Source organism: Mesoplodon mirus (assembly GCF_964341445.2).
Source record: "Mesoplodon mirus genome assembly, chromosome: 17".
Classification (NCBI taxonomy): Eukaryota; Metazoa; Chordata; class Mammalia; order Artiodactyla; family Ziphiidae; genus Mesoplodon; species Mesoplodon mirus.
Genome location: NC_138993.1, coordinates 75,082,694 through 75,099,725, shown reverse-complemented (window position 1 = coordinate 75,099,725; position 17,032 = coordinate 75,082,694). Strand labels below are relative to the sequence as shown.

At 38.9% G+C, this 17,032-nt stretch overlaps 1 protein-coding gene across 1 annotated transcript in view; it reads right to left on the bottom strand.

The window, feature by feature from the left end:
• Positions 1 to 17,032, bottom strand: part of MYO16 (myosin XVI) — a gene marked incomplete at both ends in the record, with an annotated part of 418,949 nt that overhangs the window by 229,655 nt on the left and 172,262 nt on the right. The window contains one exon of the mRNA XM_082602366.1: positions 9,034 to 9,181. Within this exon, the coding sequence (XP_082458492.1) occupies positions 9,034 to 9,181 (148 nt within the window). The remainder of the gene's footprint in view (positions 1 to 9,033; positions 9,182 to 17,032) is intronic.

Below are 17,032 nucleotides of genomic sequence, written 5' to 3'. Positions count from 1 at the left end.
TCACTCAACCTTGTGTCAGGCTGGGCTGTGGATAAAGTGAGATGATAAACATCAAGTTCTTAGCACGAGCAAATGTTGGTTATTTGATTTTAATTATTCCTCCCACATGCTTTCAGATTCCCCTGTGGAGTTACAAGAATAAAGAACCTTAGCTTCAAAATGCTGCTTCTTATCATGGCCTGGAATGTAATCTTAGATTTGTGTGCACACACATAAACACACACCTTTTACCGTAGGATTCTACATAAATATCCACATCATGTTATCAGTTTCAGAACCCACCCTGTAAAATGCACAATGCACATCTGGTTTGAACTAACCGAATCCACTTGAGGAGACAGATTATTGGTAACAAATCGTGCATTCCGAAATCTTACTGAGGTCATCATCATCTCTGATTAAATAAGTGCAGGGTTTTGGACTTCAAGAAAATCTCTATTTTTTTTTTCTACTTCTAGCTGGTACGGAAAGGCAAAGCACGTGAAGCATCTGAATTGATTTTCTGCCGCAGGGAAAATGTGAACAGGAAGTTCTCCAGGAGTGCTCAGGTTCTGCCTAGGGTTGCACTTTCCCTGGTATCTGAGTAACAGTAACGAGGTGCTCTCTGTCGGAGAAGCCTGGACACAGGGCTGATGGGAGACCCTCTGATTTCTCAGCCCATCAGCACCCGCTGCGGCTGTGTTCCCCCCCCATCCTCCTTCCCATACCTACTCTCAGCCGCCCTCACCTCTTCAAAGGGGCTGTGCTGATTTTCATCAAAAGATCCAATTACATTTCGATAACTGAAACAAGTAATTCATCACAGTGACCACAGACTCAGAGCCCGACTCACACAGCGGAAGTTGGGGATGGTCTCTGGGCCCAGTTGCATGGGGGCAGAGACACAGGCTTGGAAGAAGACTTCCCCAGACCCAGCGCTTCTACAAGAACTCAAGTTCTGACACTAGCTTGTCATCTTTTTCAAAACGATTATCCCTTCAGCTGTCCCCACGTGACTCTGATGGGAAAGAGCCTCCTATAATAATATCAACAATATTGCTGTTCCTTTATGCCACTTTCTAGGACCTTCTCGAGGCAGCCTGTGCCATCCTCACTCACAGCAGTGTTCCGAGGTCAGCCCTTTGTCACGGAGGAGCAAAGAGAAGAGAGAGGTTGCCCGATTTTCCCAAATTACCCAGCTGGCAAGAGGCAAGTTTAAACTGTGTCCTTGGGACTTCCCTGGTGGCGAAGTGGTTAAGAATCCGCCTGCCAAGGCAGGAGACACGGGTTCGAGCCCTGGTCCGGGAAGATCCCACATGCTGTGGAGCAACTGAGCCCATGTGCCACAACTACTGAGCCCACGTGCCACAACTACTGAAGCTCGTGAGCCTAGAGCCCGTGCTCCGCAATAAGAGAAGCCACGGTAATGAGAAGTCTGCACGCTGCAAAAAAAGTATACCCTGCTTGCCGCAACTAGAGAAAGCCCGCGCGCAGCAACGAAGACCCAACGCAGCCAAAAATAAATACATTGAAACTGTGTCCTTTCAGCTAAGTGCACTGCTCTTAGCAGTTTATACATATTTGTCACAGAATATTGATGACGTGCAAAAGACAGTCACCCCATACAGAGGACAAGTCCCCCTACATGTCAGCAGGTGCGGAACTTGACTTCACAGGCTGCACAGGTGCCTCTTTGCTAACAGCTACTAGTGTTTATCAATTCAGTGATGTGGTTGTATCGATAGGATGAAGGACAGCGTCTTATCTGCCATGTGCCCTGTCAATGCCATCCTTTCTGTGAACTGCAAAGGCAACTGGGGAGCTCATGGGGAAGTGTGCGCGTGGACAGCGCCGATGAGCGAGATTTTTGTGGCACGTCTCAGAAAAATGGGGAATGGTCACTGAGACAGTAAGGGGACAAGGATAGGCTGGAGCAGACGTGGGCTGGGACGCTGAGTGACCGTCACCTGGGCTCTGAGCAGGTCTGTAGCAAGGAGACGGTCGCCCCACTCCTGACCCAGAGGAAGGCCCAGTGAGCACAGCAACGTGGGTGCAACGTGAGTGCAAGGGGCAGGAGAGCCTGGCTGGTGGGCTGAGGGAGAAGGACCACCACCGACTACATCCGCCGGGCAGATGTGGGCGGACGGAACTGGAGACGCGTCAGAGCTGAGCGCGGGGTGCTGTCTGCTACAGTCACAGGGTTTGGAAAGGAGACAAATTCACACACACAGAACTGGGAACAAGTCTCTCCAAAATGGCAGTGGAGTCACCAGACAAGCACTTGGGGAGACTGTGGTCTCCTCTACAAGCTTCTGCATCCTGCGAAAGCCACTCCCCCCATTTACACGTGGATTATTCTCTACACCTTGCCTGTTTAGCATCTCGATACAGTTCCTCATAAATTAGAATACAATACAGTAATTTCTAAGAGGAAATAATTTTAAAGGGAGAGAGACAGAGAGAGACAAAGAGAGACTGAGAAGGAGGGAGGAAGGTCACAGGAGCAGATGTGAAGGTCATTTTCAGTGAGTGCTTGCCTTGCGGTCCTGAGGTGGGATGAGTCTTCCTTTAGGTGAGAAACATTTACTGCCATGTTTTCAGACCTATGCAAGCTACACTACACAAGCCACAACTGCCCTCATCCTAAACCCTGGGGAAAAAATATGTTCTTTATTCATGTGTGTGTATGTGTGTGTGTGTGTGTATTTATTTATTTGTATACATGTGTAAATATATATATACTAAAAATTAGATTTTTGGACTTTTGAAAGTTTATTTTCTTCAATCAGCAAACAACTAAGTTTTCACTTGACTGATACCCACCTCCACTCCTATAGGCTGAGCAACTACAGAGAGAACCTCGAAGAACATGTTACCAACCCCTTCCCCTAAATTCCTTGAGGCCTGGTCAGCTCTGCTGCCTTGCAACAAGGCCAGGAGACTTCACGTGATATGAGGGAAAAACAATATTTATTAAAGACTTTGGAGCTAGGAAGTTTATAGTTAAATTGGAATTTATCAAATGTTGATCTGCCCTGAGTGTGAGGGGTGGGATTGAAGAGACACACAGATGAGAAGCTGTGCAAATGAGACACAGGCCCGGCCTGTGCTGGGCGCCAAGGTGGCGTCTTTGAGAAAGACAGCTTTGCTTTCCGTCCAGGGTTCCTGAGATGTGGAAGGTTAGGGCTGCCTGTGTTGGATTCCCCCCCGTGTTAGAAACACAAGCCAAGTAAAACAGACGTGTGTGTGAGAGATACGGAGAGACAGACACAGAGACAGAGAGACACACAGGGAGAGAGAGACAGACAGAGATTGAGACACAGAGAGACAAATACAGACAGAGAGACACAGAGAGAGAGAGAGAGAAAGGGAGAGACTGAGACTGAGACACAGAGAGAGACAGAGACAGAGAGACACAGAGGCAGCACTTGAGTTCCTCGGTCTAGTTATCCTACCCAAGCATAACTTCTTTTTTTCCAGTTATGTGACCCTCTGAGTCCTTCTCCTTTTTTCTTTTTTTTTTTTTTTTTGTTCTTAAGTGTGTGAGAGTTGGGCATCTGACACTAGGAATCAAGCAATTCTGATGAACAGAAAACTGGAAGCCAAATATACCTGGGTTTGGAACCAGACTCTTTCACTGACTACATTCACCAGCTAAGTGGTCTTGAGGAAGGCGACGTGCTAAGGAGCACGTATCTGTGCTTCATATTTATTACGAACACAACTGAGGCTACCACGGCTCCTCTTCACTCCTCCGTAGGGTTCTGAGGACAAGCTAGAGGCCGGGGCAGTGCCTGCCTTCTGCGTCCTCCTTCAGCTACCCCCTCCACTGCTGGGTGGACATAATTCACGAATGGAAGGAAGTTAGAAAGCCATGGGCCCTGACTTCTTCCTGCTGGCTTTCCACAAGTGAAATGTACCTTCTCTTTGGCAGGGGTGATCCAACCCTCTTTATATTTTCAATGTAACCTTCAGCTAGCGTAATGAATGCACTTCAAAATGTTTCTTATGTTACTGGATAAAGAAATGACCCAGAATTGCTTTGTATGGTAGTTAGAGGGAACAGACCCTAGCGTGTCCTAAGTTAGCTTTGCTGAACCGACTGTAAATAAAAACACACGTACAGACTGACCTTGTGCTTTCCCTCTCATTTTCTTTCAAATCTCTTTGATGCAAAGGTGCAAAGGCAGCTGGTGTTATTTATAGGCAACGTTGCTGCAGAGACAATAAAGGGTTATGGCCAAGAGTGAAACTTGGCCCCTGGTTGGTCTCTCCATCCTCATGTCCTGGGCCATCCAATGAGAATGCGGTCCTGCACCTTCTGCTTAATTACCGGCGAGGTTTCACCGGGAAAAGGGAGAACTAGGAGAGGGACCGACCTATAGTAAGTGTTCCATAAGTTGCATATATTACGATTGTGATTATCATTTAGGTAATAATTAATAATAGAAGCAGTTAGAAATAGATTACAGATTGACATATATACACTAATATGTATAAAATAGATAAATAATAAGAACCTGCTGTAAAAAAATTAAATTAAATTAAAAACAAACAAACAAACACAAACAACATCTAGCCACAAGTCTCATAACTACTGTAAATCTAAAGCAGCGAGATCGTAAATGACATTTGGAGATATCTATAACTACCGTAGTATGAAATGAAAATATCTGTGATTTCTATACTCAATATTATGTAATAACCTGTAAGGGAAAAGAATGTGAAAATATATATATACATGTATAACCGAATCGCTGTGCTGTATACCTGAAACCTACATGATATTGTAAATCAACTATATTTCAATAAAAAATTTTTCAAAAAAGAAAAAATATATAATACCTCCTGTCTCAAATCTTTGTCTTGGGAGCACCTTCAAGTTTGCATGCCTAAAATGTGTACTGAGTAAATCTTTTATTATATCACAAGATCATCCTCAAAGAATACTTAAGTTTACCCTTACCTTGTTAAAAATTATGTGTCTTTCTCAACTTAAGTTCAATACACGTAATAAAGCCCTAGCAAAAACTGAACATTCGTTGAGAGTTCACTGTTGCAGCATCTACTGCGACAGGTGTACCCCGGCAGCACTTACAAGTTCAAGTACTCAGTGAGTCAGAGTTTCCTTTCACTAACACACAAGGTTAGAAACAGGTCATGCACTGAGTCAAACATCGCTTGCTCTCAGCTTATAATTCAAAATCTGACCTTTGCTGAGAATGTTCTTATGTAGCACCACAATCGTTTCCATCATTAATCAATATGAAGGGAGATTAGGAATAATTTCTTTGTATTTCAGAGCCCAACTGTTCTGGGACTACACCCATAAAAGCTGTTTAAAGTAGGTTGAAGATAAGCAATTAATGACTATTTCTAACTTTCATTAAGTCTCAATTCCCAGAAACATAAATGATATTTATTGCCCAGATGTAATGTTATTATTACTTAAATTTTTTTGAGATAAAACTTGAAAAACAAACAGCCAGGAAAAAGAAAAAGTAAATCATAGGAAGAACCATAAATAAAAAAGAAACCTTTAATGATGGATTTTTTTTTTTTTTTGCTCCTGTCTAACTTTGTGGAGAGTGTGCCATCTAGTGGCAATTCTCAACCAATGCACTCTTACTGCCACTGCTCAAAATGTTGAGACCTATAGACATTTTTCTTGTTAAGACCTATAGACATTTTTCTTGTTAAGACCTATAGACATTTTTCTTGTTGCCGTTGTTTAAACAATCTGTCCAGGAAGATTTTATGCAAAGTGTTATAAATATTTTTTCGTTCAGTTAAGCTGTAGGAGCTGATGTCTATATCTGTACCATTTCTATTCCATAAGCAAGAGTGCTATCTGCTTGCTCTAGATACTGTTCCAATTTTACAAACAAGGAAGTATTTTTAGGTGCATTTAACACTGAAATAAACCTCCATAAATTTTCATGTGAGACTCTGAAAACTTTTAGTTCCAAAAACAGAGTCAAAGTGAAAAAAATAGCAAAACACTTTTGTAGCTTTGATTACAGTAGCGTTAGTTACAACAATACTTTCTTCTCTCTGGAGATCTAATCATGTAAGGACACGCGATAAACATTGGATATGCCTTCAGCTCACAATTTCTGCTCCATGCCTATTTTATATTTCATGTGGGTAATGAATTGGTAGTAATAAAGAAAAGATGTATTTGAAGGAGGCAGGCTTGCAAAATTTTGTAACGTTTGCTTTAAGACTCAACATACTTCATCAAAATTTCAAGACAAGCTATATTATGGAATAAGTATTGAATAAGCAAAGGAATATTCAGATGGTAATATAGGTGCTGATTTGTTCTATTTAGTAGATGTATCAACATCTTTTAAATAAAATCAGATAAGTAGGTGTGATAATAATATTGTTTATATATAAGCAATGTTATATATTTATTTATATATTGTTTATGTTTATACAGATTTATTTATATATTGTTTATGTTTATATTTTTATATGCATAGTGATCTACTTTACCTATGAACTCAGAAGGATCATCAATTTGTGAAAGGTTAGAAGGCTAACAAGTTCAAATTTATACTACTGATTGTAAACCAGCCAAACAATTTCCAAAATTGTGGTACCTAATACGTGTAATTACTAAGCAAAGATGATACCCCAACTCAAATTCAAATATCATACAAATATGAGCTCCTCAAGCCTGACCAGCACTGTAAAAGTGAGAAAACCCACGAATACTGTAACCGTTAGAAGATCCATATAACACAAATCACAAAAATATTGGGATGTACAATGCATTATAACTTGCAAAACAGCTTGTCTTATTATGAAAGAATATTTTGTCTGTGGAATTCTCATTGTACAAATGTTCCAATGGATATGGTTTATGAATCTGGAGTGGCGGTGTACATTTTTATTGAGGAATGCTGTTTTGTTCCCATTAGATATTTATAATTCATTTAAATAAAATAACTTCTTTGTTCAAGGGGCTTGAATTATTCATGATTTTTCTGAGTTCTTTCCTGTCGGAGCTTCTCACAAAGCAACCCCTGACGTTTGACTTTCTAAATAGCCTAAGTGATTCCAAACCCTCTTTTGCAAAGAGAAACGGATGTTGGAATGGAGGTCAATAAAGAAATGCTTGTTTTCTCCCACACGCTCTCACACTTCAAAAGAGGGGGCCAAGCCACGGACCAAGAAGTTGAATTGTCTCTCTGAATGCTGGAATAGATTGTTGCCTTTTGTTCTTCAGTGGCTCCGCATCTGCAATGCCAAGCACACGCATGTACATGCACACGGGCACACGCATGTACATGCACGCACACACACACACGGACGCACCGAAGCCAATGGTCTGCTATCAGCTTTGAGCTTTTGCTAATAAGAAAGATCAGGAATACAAAACCTCAAGACTTTTCTTCCTCACAGGCTGCCCTGAACACCTACCCCACGGTCCCCAATCTGAGGCTTTTCCTCCCATTAGAGATGTGCGATGTAGAAAAACAAAACATGAATTCCAAGTAATGGGGTTTTTCTCAATACTGCTGTTGTATAATATATTCACTTCGGTATAGACCTCTTTATGGTTCTGGGTTTGATTTTCTCCTTCATGAAATGAAGGGATTTGATTTAAAAAAACATTTCTAATGCTCTGGTAGCTTAGAATTTCTATTTTTAAATCACTTTCGTCTGGGCAATCATGCTTTGATATCGGTGTTTTCTTCTTCTGAACTTCTGTTGTTTTGGGGGGACGGTAAATCTCCAAATAGTCTCTTACTTTGAATAAAAAACAATTTTGATAAGGCCTTCTTACTTCATGTCTTCTGTTTGACATGATAAAGTGTATCTATACTGCTGGATGTAATATTTTCAAAGAAACTGAATGAGAGCTGTTAATCATGTAACAGTGACTTCGAATACGGCCAACTCATTCCCCTCCCCCAGTCCCACACCCCACATCATTCACCCCCCGCCAACCCAGACAATGGCGACCACAGATATTGTTCTGTCTCTTCTCCGACAGGTCTAGGGGTTCCACTCCATAAAGACCCCATCGCCCCTGGAAAATCCCCCGTTTCTCAGCTTGCACCTGACATCGCCACCTACTGGTCCAATCAGCTCTCCACCTTCAACTCTCAAACAACATGATTGGTCCTCAGGCCATGCTCCTCCTCCCCAAGCATCCTTTATTTTCTCCCACAAAAGTTCTCACAAAATCATGACCACTCACCCCATTCTTCTCGAATCCAATAACAAACAGCCAGGAAACAATAAATCAGGTGTCAATAGATATGTGAAGTAAATCCACGTCTCTTTCAGAGTCCAGCTCCTCCCTGCTTTGCCAGGAATTCACTGTTGTGTTTGGACCCGCACACCCAGCTCCCTCTCCCTCCTATCTCTCACCCACTTCTCCTCTGAATGGGGTTTACTCTCCTCATTGGCTCGCTCCCATCCTATCCAAATCTGGACCAGTCCATGTGGGAAGACACACCGGATGAGGCAGTCGGCGGAAATGCACACATTGCAAAGACACCCCTCAGCTCACTGTCTTAAGACTCCTCCCCTCCGCGGCCCTCCTGTGACCAAGGCATCCTCATTTTAACAAACACTTTCCTCCTCCACTGCAGAAAATCAGCCCCCAGTTTACAGGCATTGGTCATCTTAAGCCATTATGTAACTTCATCTGTTACTAATGAATCATAATTGCTCAAATATTATGTCCCATTATTTCAAAAGACTACTGAAAATTAGGAATGCATAGCTAATGTTATATCCAAAATACAGCAAAGGGATATAAAAGTTTATATGTGCGCTAATTTTTTATTCTGATCTGAAAACTAGGAAAATAGAAACATAAGTTAATACACATACACAAAAAGTCACCTAAACACTCAATAAACGGTACGAACCCTGTTATACAGATAGTTCTAATCTAATAGTATATCGAATTATTCTCCTAAAAGAAGTCACCATTTCTTCTCTGAAAAATAAGAAGAAAATTTAAGACCGCTAAAAGGCAACCACAATTTGAAGGCAGAACTACCAGACTGAAAATGAGTAATCACTTACCGATGGGCAGATAAATTGTTAAGGTGGAGTCCATACTTTTCTTCAGCAGATAACCCATCCATCAACAAGGAGAAGATGAGAAAATTGCTCTGGCCAAGAGGTTGTGAAACAAGTCTGGATTTCTCTAGCATATATGTATAAATTCTGGCTGGTTAAGAAAAGAAAATTGATTCTATCAAATGGCATTATTAGTTTCATTTCCATAAATTTACACATATTAATTAGAAGAAATAATAATGGAGCTTCTTTTCAAGCACAGACCTTTTAAAAACAAAATAATAGACTTTATTTTTAGAGAAATTTATTAAGTCCAGAAAAATTAAGCAGAAAGTACTGAGAGTTCCAACATACCCTCTCTCTCCCCTCCTTAACACGCTGTTTACACTATTATTAACATCTTGCACTAGAGTGGTACATATGTTAAAATGAATGAGCCAATATTGATACACTATTATTAACTAAAGTCCGTAGTTTACATTGGCATTCGCTCTTTGTGTTGTACAGTTCTATGGGATTTGAAAAATTTGCATGTCATGCGTGCACCATTACAGTATCATACAGAATAGTCTGCCCTAAAAATCAGTGATGCACCTACTCACCCCTCCCTCTCCCCCAACCCCTGGTAACCAATGATCTCTTTACTGTCTCTATAGTTTTGCCTTTTCCTTAACGTCATATAGTTGGAATCACACAGTGTGTGCCCCTTTCAGATTGGCTTCTTTCACTTAATAATATGGATTTAAAGTTGCTTTTTGGTCTTTTCATGGCTTTATAGCTCATTTTTTATTAGTGAATAATATTCCATTGCATGAATATACTATAGTTTGTTTATCCATTCAGCTATTAAAAAACATCTTGGTTGCTTCTAGTTTTTGCAATTATGAATAAAGCTGCTATAAACATTTATGTCTACATTACGTGAAGATGTGGTTTTCAACTCAGTTGAGTAAATGTCAAGGCATATGATTCCCAGATCATATGGTAAGACTATGATCAGCTTTGTAAGAAACTGCCAAACTCTCTTCCAAACTGGCCGTACCATTTTGCATTCCCATAAGCAATAAATCAGAGTTCCTGTTGCTCCAGATCCTCGCCAGTACTTGGTGTTGTTGGTGTTTTGGATTTTAGTCATTTTAACAGGTGTGCAGTGGTATTTCATCCTTGTTTTAATTTGCATTTCCTAGATATAACATATAACGTGGAACATCTTATCATATGCTTATTTCCATTTGTCTGTCTTCTTTGGTGAGATGTCCGTGCAGATATTTTGCCCATTTTTAAAACTGAGTTGTTTTCTTACTGTTGAATATTGAGTTCTCCATATATTTTAGACAACAATTTTTTATCAAATATGTCTTTTGCAAATATTTTCTCCCAGCCTATGGCTCATCATTTCATTCTCTTAACAGTGTCTTTCACAGAACAGAAAATTTGAATTTTAATGAAGTTTAGATTATCAATTATTCCTTTCATGGATTGTGCTTTTAGTGTTGTATCTGAAAAGTTATTGCCAGGCTTCCCTGGTGGTGCAGTGGTTAAGAATCCACCTGCCAATGCAGGGGACAGGGGTTCGAGCCCTGGTCCGGAAAGATCCCACATGCCACGGAGCAACTAAGCCCGTGAGCCACAACTACTGAGCCCGCGAGCCACAATTACTGAAGCCTGCGTGCCTAGAGACCGTGCTCCGCAGCAAGAGAAGTCACCGCAGTGAGAAGCCCGTGCACCACAACAAAGAGTAGCCCCTGCTCACCAAAACTAGAGAAAGCCCACGCATAGCAATGAAGAGCCAACGCAGCCAAGAATAAAATAAATAAATGTATTTTAAAAATAAAAAAGTCATTGCCAAACCCACAGTCACGTAAAATTTCTCCTCTATTCTCTTTTAAAAGTTTTATAGTTTTGTTTTTACATTTAGATTTATGATCTATCTGAGCTATTTTTCATGATAGCTTTGTGCCTACATTCGTGTTTTTTTGCCTGTGGATGTTCTGTTTTTCCAGCATAATTAATTGAAAAGACTATCCTTTCTCTATTGAATGGCCTTTGCTCCTTTGTCAATGATTAGTTGACTATGTTTATGTGGGTCTATTTCTGTGCTCTCTATTTGTGTTCCATTGATCTATTTGTCTATTTTTTCATCAGTGCTACACTGTCTTGATTACTGTAGCTTTACAGTAAGTCTTAAAGTTAGGTAGGGCCAGTCCTCCAATTTTGTCCTTCTTTTTCAGTGTTGTGCTGGCTATTCTGGATCTTTTAACTCTCCATACAAACTTTCTGTCAATATCCACAAAGTAACTCAGGGATTTTTATGGGAATTGTACTGAATCTATAGATCAAATTGGGAAGAACGGACATCTTAACAATACTGAGTCTTCGTAGCCTTCCTATCCATTGAACATTGAGTGTCTCACCATTTAGATCTTCTTTGCTTTCTTTCATCAACGTTTTGTAGTTTGCCTTATGAAGATCATGTGCATATGTTGCTAAATTTATACTTAAGTATTTTTGTTTTGGTGCTAATGGAAATAGTGCTGTGTTTTTAATTTCAAATTCCAGTTGTTCATTGATGACATATAGGAAAGCGATTGACTTTTGTATATTAACCTTATACCCTGAAACTTTGCTACAATCACTAATTAGTTCCAGGAGTTTTTGTTGTTGTTGTTGTTGATGATGATTCTTTTGGATTTCTAAAATCAAATCAACAAAGACAGCTTGATTTCTTCCTTCCCAATATGTGTACCTTCTTTTTATTTTTTTCTTATTACATTAGCTAGGATTTCCAGTATGATGTTGAAAGAGAGTGGTGAGAGGGGACATTCTTACCTTGTTCCTGACCCAACGTATACTTTTGTGCACAAATATAATCTGAAACAAGACATATCCTTGCCTATAACAAAGCCACCAAAATAAGTATTAGAATTTTCTTGATTAATGTCTCAAAATTTGCAGGTACATATTGCTTGGGTATATATCAGTGACATTGATTTTAAATGCTCTGCTGTAGACATTAGCAAATATTACTGTCAAACAGCTCAGAAGGTTTTTATAGCTGCACTATTAAGGACAAGAAATACAGGCAATGGTCTCTCACTGCTGGAAATACTGGAAGAAACTCACTGCAGCAAAGGCAAATACTATGTGAATTCATGAAGATACAATTTAATATACAGAATGGTACTAAGGTTTCAAGACCTAATATACTGGAATTATAAGAGGGAGCTAAATCGTGATTTGTAGTGCAGTGGTAGATAACGATACTGGTCCTTCAACAATAAAGTTTACATTCTAGTCAAGGAGGAAATAAGTAATGTGTCTGTAAGTAATGCAGGCGCAATGTGAATAGTGTCCAGTCATCTTCCTGGTTTATTGTGACCTCACATGTATTAGTAGGACTCATATCAAGGATTCATTATTTGCTCCTCTGCCTTTAAACATTACAAAAGCAAAAGAAAAAATAACCCACATCATAAATACATGTTGAAATTTCATTCATAGCATGTGAAAAATGACGAAAGTATGCAATTTGGGAATCACAACCCCAGTTTTGCTTCAAAGATAGGACTGGAAATTCAGAATCTAGTGTTAATCAGAACTTAGGACCATATATTTGGCATGCTGAAAATCCTACTGTTTCTGGAGTATTCTTTTTATTTGAATTTAGGTTTATTCTTATCATTATGAATGGTCAGTAAACAGTTATGCACTTGAATTTTAAATGCAACTGTGAATTACTATAGTTTTCCACTTTGAAGTAAGAATTCATGGTCGATAATTTTTGGGATCAAAAAAACAGCAGTTTTAGGAAGGAAAGTGAATGTAATTTTTCCTTCCATTTGAACTATAAACCAAATTTTGTGTAATGAGTCTACTGTTAATTATTCCAGAGTCCAGCCTCTAAAAGCAAAAAATGCGAGGTCTCCCAATTTGGGTTTTATATAGCAAATCTACTTGAACAAATGGAACCACTGTTGTAGTGCTTTATTCCTATAAATTTTGTAAGTGGTCAATTTAGTCAAAATGATGATCAGTGCTTTAAAAAAATCTCAAAATTAATAAACCTTATTAAGAAAAGTTGTCTCATTAGACACCTTCTAGAAAAATTATCAAAAGTGCATAAAGAAAGACTCTTTAAAAATACCCCTTCAATTAGTGGCATTAAAGCCCGAAGGTGATGGTAAAATTAGAATGAGGTGGTGTGGTTTCTTTTCCATTTCTCCATGAGTATTTAATCAGGTGGTAATTTCAAATTGAGGTCTTAATTATTAAATTTTCTTTCCTACTTTTTCCTTCTTAAGCAAAATGCTGAAAACATGTTCCATTTGTTATTGATAATATTAACCCTGAAGTAATTAACTGCTCAAGAGAATATCTCTAAAAATCTGTACACATAGGAAATAAACTGCCATAGCTGTCCCCACTGTTATTTTCTGGTCACCAACTAACGGAATAGCAGGTGAAAATGGAGGGCTAAGTGGTGACCTTCTGACCATCAAGCTTCTATACTCAGAGAAAAGACTGACCTTATGCCCACTTGTTCAAGCCAACACACAAGCTTAATTTAAAGCAGCATTCAGAACTAATCAAATTCCACATCACAGAGTGACTTCAGTACCTTTCATCTTTCAAAAACAGTATCATCTTAGTTAGCTCATCTCCACCAGTGAATAAAATTGCTGTGGATTAGAAGAATTTCTGATCAGTAGGATTTTTTTTTAAAGTCCATCTTTAAGGAGAATTTAGATGGAAGAAAACAACCAAAAATTCAAAACAACCAAAAATTCTAATTTCTGTGAGATTCTAATATCCTTCTGAATGGGGAAAATGCAGGCCTTTCTGTTGTGTTTAAAATGAAACTGGAATAATGGAAGGAAAATGATAGGTTTTGAAGTTAAAAATGTTTCTGACTCATTCATGCAAGTGTCCATGCACAGAAAGTTTCTACTAATTTCTTGATTTCTGAAGACTTGTACATTAAAAAAATATATTTTATGTCAGAAATATTCTTGACTGGAAGTATACTTGTGATCCTCCATCTTTCCAGAAATCTATGTGAGTAGGTCTTCCAAAAAGTTTTGCTACTGAAAAAGTATATATGTTCGTGGATTATATGTAACATAATATGCAGTGAAAGGATTTTATAGAGTTATACCCATTTTTGTTCAAGATGAAACGAGGTGGAAAATATAAACCTCTCTCTCCTTCAAGAAGGTCAAGTGCTACAGGTGCCCTTCCACTAGCTTCTAGAAACTTCCAGCACCCACTCTCTCTCTGCCCGCCCAAGTGGTTATCAGTATATGACTAATAAGATCTCTTCCCAGAAATGCCCATCATGCCTTCAATCAGCAATCACCAAAAGCACACTGCTGATTAATTAATGCAGCCAAATAGTCTCTCTTTCACCCCCAGGCACTACTTTTGACTTCACTCTCCAGGATCAGTAATGCCGGGGGTGTTATAGGTGAACGGTGCCTCAAACAGGAGTCCAAAGTACGGTCCCCAGTCCTGAATCTGATACTGGCATCTACATGTCCCTCTTAACCTCACTTTCCCCATCCGTAAGTGGGGACAAAAAGGAAAAAAGATCCCAGGCTTCCCGGATCCCAAGAGGAGGAATCACTATTTAAAGTACCTACTGTGTACCAGGCACTGTGCTAGGTGTTTTTCCAACTTCGCCTCATTTAAATCCTGTTGCAGGCCTTTTCACATTTAAACACAACTGGCTTATCTCCAAAGCCCAGGCTGTTTGCACTAAAAGATGCTGTTCTTCAAAGGAGATGCAATCAATTAAAGCACTCTGAAATATTTTTTAATTTATTTCTTTTTTTATTAAAAAATTTTTTTAATTTTTTTAAAAAAATTTTTAATTAAAAAAAATTTTTTTTAAATATATTAAAATTTTTTTAAATTTAAAATTAAAAAAAAATGTTTGCTTCTAAATTTTTTGGCCACACCGCATGGCTTGTGGGATCATACTTCCTCAACCAGGGATCAAACCCAGGCCCTCGGCAGTGAAAGTGTTGAGTCCTGACCACTGGACTGCCGGGGAATTCCTGGAAACTTTTTTTTTTTTAATTGAAGTATAGTTGGTTTACAATGTTGTATTAGTTTCAGGTGTACAGCGAAGTGATTCAGTTTCGTATATATATATGTATATATATTCTTTTTCTGATTCTTTTCTATTATAGGTTATTACAAAATATTGAGTATAATTCCATGTGCTATACAGTAGGTCCATGTTGGTTATCTATTTTATATACAGTGGTGTGTATATGATAATCCCAAACTCCTAATTTATCCACCCCCTTCCCCTTTGATAATCATATTTATTTTTTATGTCTGTGGGTCTATTTCTGCTTTATATATAAGTTCATTTGTATCTTTTTTTTAGATTCCACATATAAGGGATATCATGACATTTGTCTTTCTCTGTCTGACTTACTTCACTTAGTATGATAATCTCTAGGTCCATCCATGTTGCTGCAAATGGCATTATTTCTTTTTTTATGGCTGAGTAATATTCCATTGTATATATACCACATCTTCTTTATCCATTCATCTGTCTATGAACATTTAGGTTGCTTCCATGTCTTGGCTATTGTAAACAGTGCTGCAACGAATATTGGGGTGCATGTATCCTTTTGAACCACGTTTTTTCAGGATTCATACCCAGAAGTGGGATTGCTTGATTATATGTTAGTTCTATTTTTAGTTTTTTAAGGAACCTCCATACTGTTCTCCACAGTGGCTGTATCAATTTACATTCCCACCAACAGTGCAGGAGGGTTCCCTTTTCTCTGCACTCTCTCCAGCATTTATTATTTATAGACTTTTTGATGATGGCCATTCTGAAACTTTTAAAAGAACTGAGAGTATAATACTAAGGATAGTTGACGATGATATCAATGAAGATGAAAACTATTTATCTGTTTGTTTATTTAAAATTAAGTTTTGAAAAAACAAAATGCCAACACCTTAATATATTTGTCATCTCTTTGTGTTCACTCTAAGTTTTAACTTTCCCAAGTAGATAACACAGCCTTGGCATATTTATTGGGAAACATCTCTGACTGTTAGTAAATTTCAATTTCCACTTCAGTAAGCCTGGGTGTCTTCAAGGCACAGAAAAGACAAGGAGCCAATTATTCTTCCCTTCCCACACATGGGTTCTGGGTCCTGCTACCTTTGTAGACCCTTCAGCACGTTTCTGTTTTGCCAGCCTCCACACTCGGGAAGCGGATAATGGTTCTACACTTAGCACATACAAACTCTCATTATGAAGAGAATCAGCTCTAATTTACAAAAAATAATCCAGAGTTAAACGTTGATAACTTTCCTTGACTATTGCACACTCTCAATACTAGGTGTTCTTTGCTGGCATGAATGAGTTCCCGAGGCGTTTACACAGTCCCCTCCCTGAACTGAATTATGGCTGCTTTGCTGTGATCGCTCCCCAGTGCAACTCCTCAGTCTGTAATCCAACAGATACTGAACACAGGCCTACTGTGCACCCGGACAGACAAGCGCTCTGCCATCAGCAAGCCTGTATCCTCAGAGGAGTCACAGACAACAACCAGACAAATGGGAAAGGATGCTTTCAGATTTTGACAAGAGTGGGGGAAGAAATAAGGGGGGGAGACTTGGTCTGCAGTCAACAGAGTTGGAATCAAGGGAGCACATTAGAAACAGGGGCTTGGGGAACTTAGAAAGATTACACTGTTAAAGAAGTAATCAGATGGGAAAAATCCCTGGACTGAAAGCCCAGGTTAGAATGTTCTTTATTAACTAAACTTTCTTCAAAATAAGAAACAATCCTGACTTTCTGTAGGTGATGTTTCATAAAACTGAGACTTGTATTTTCTTTGTTACAATTGGTGGTTGCATCCCTGATCAAGGAGTTGGCATTAAATTATAAAAGTATAAGCAATAATGTTGATAAAGGAAATATACAGCATCTCTCAACCTTAAAAGTAGTAATATAATATTCCCTGTACAATAA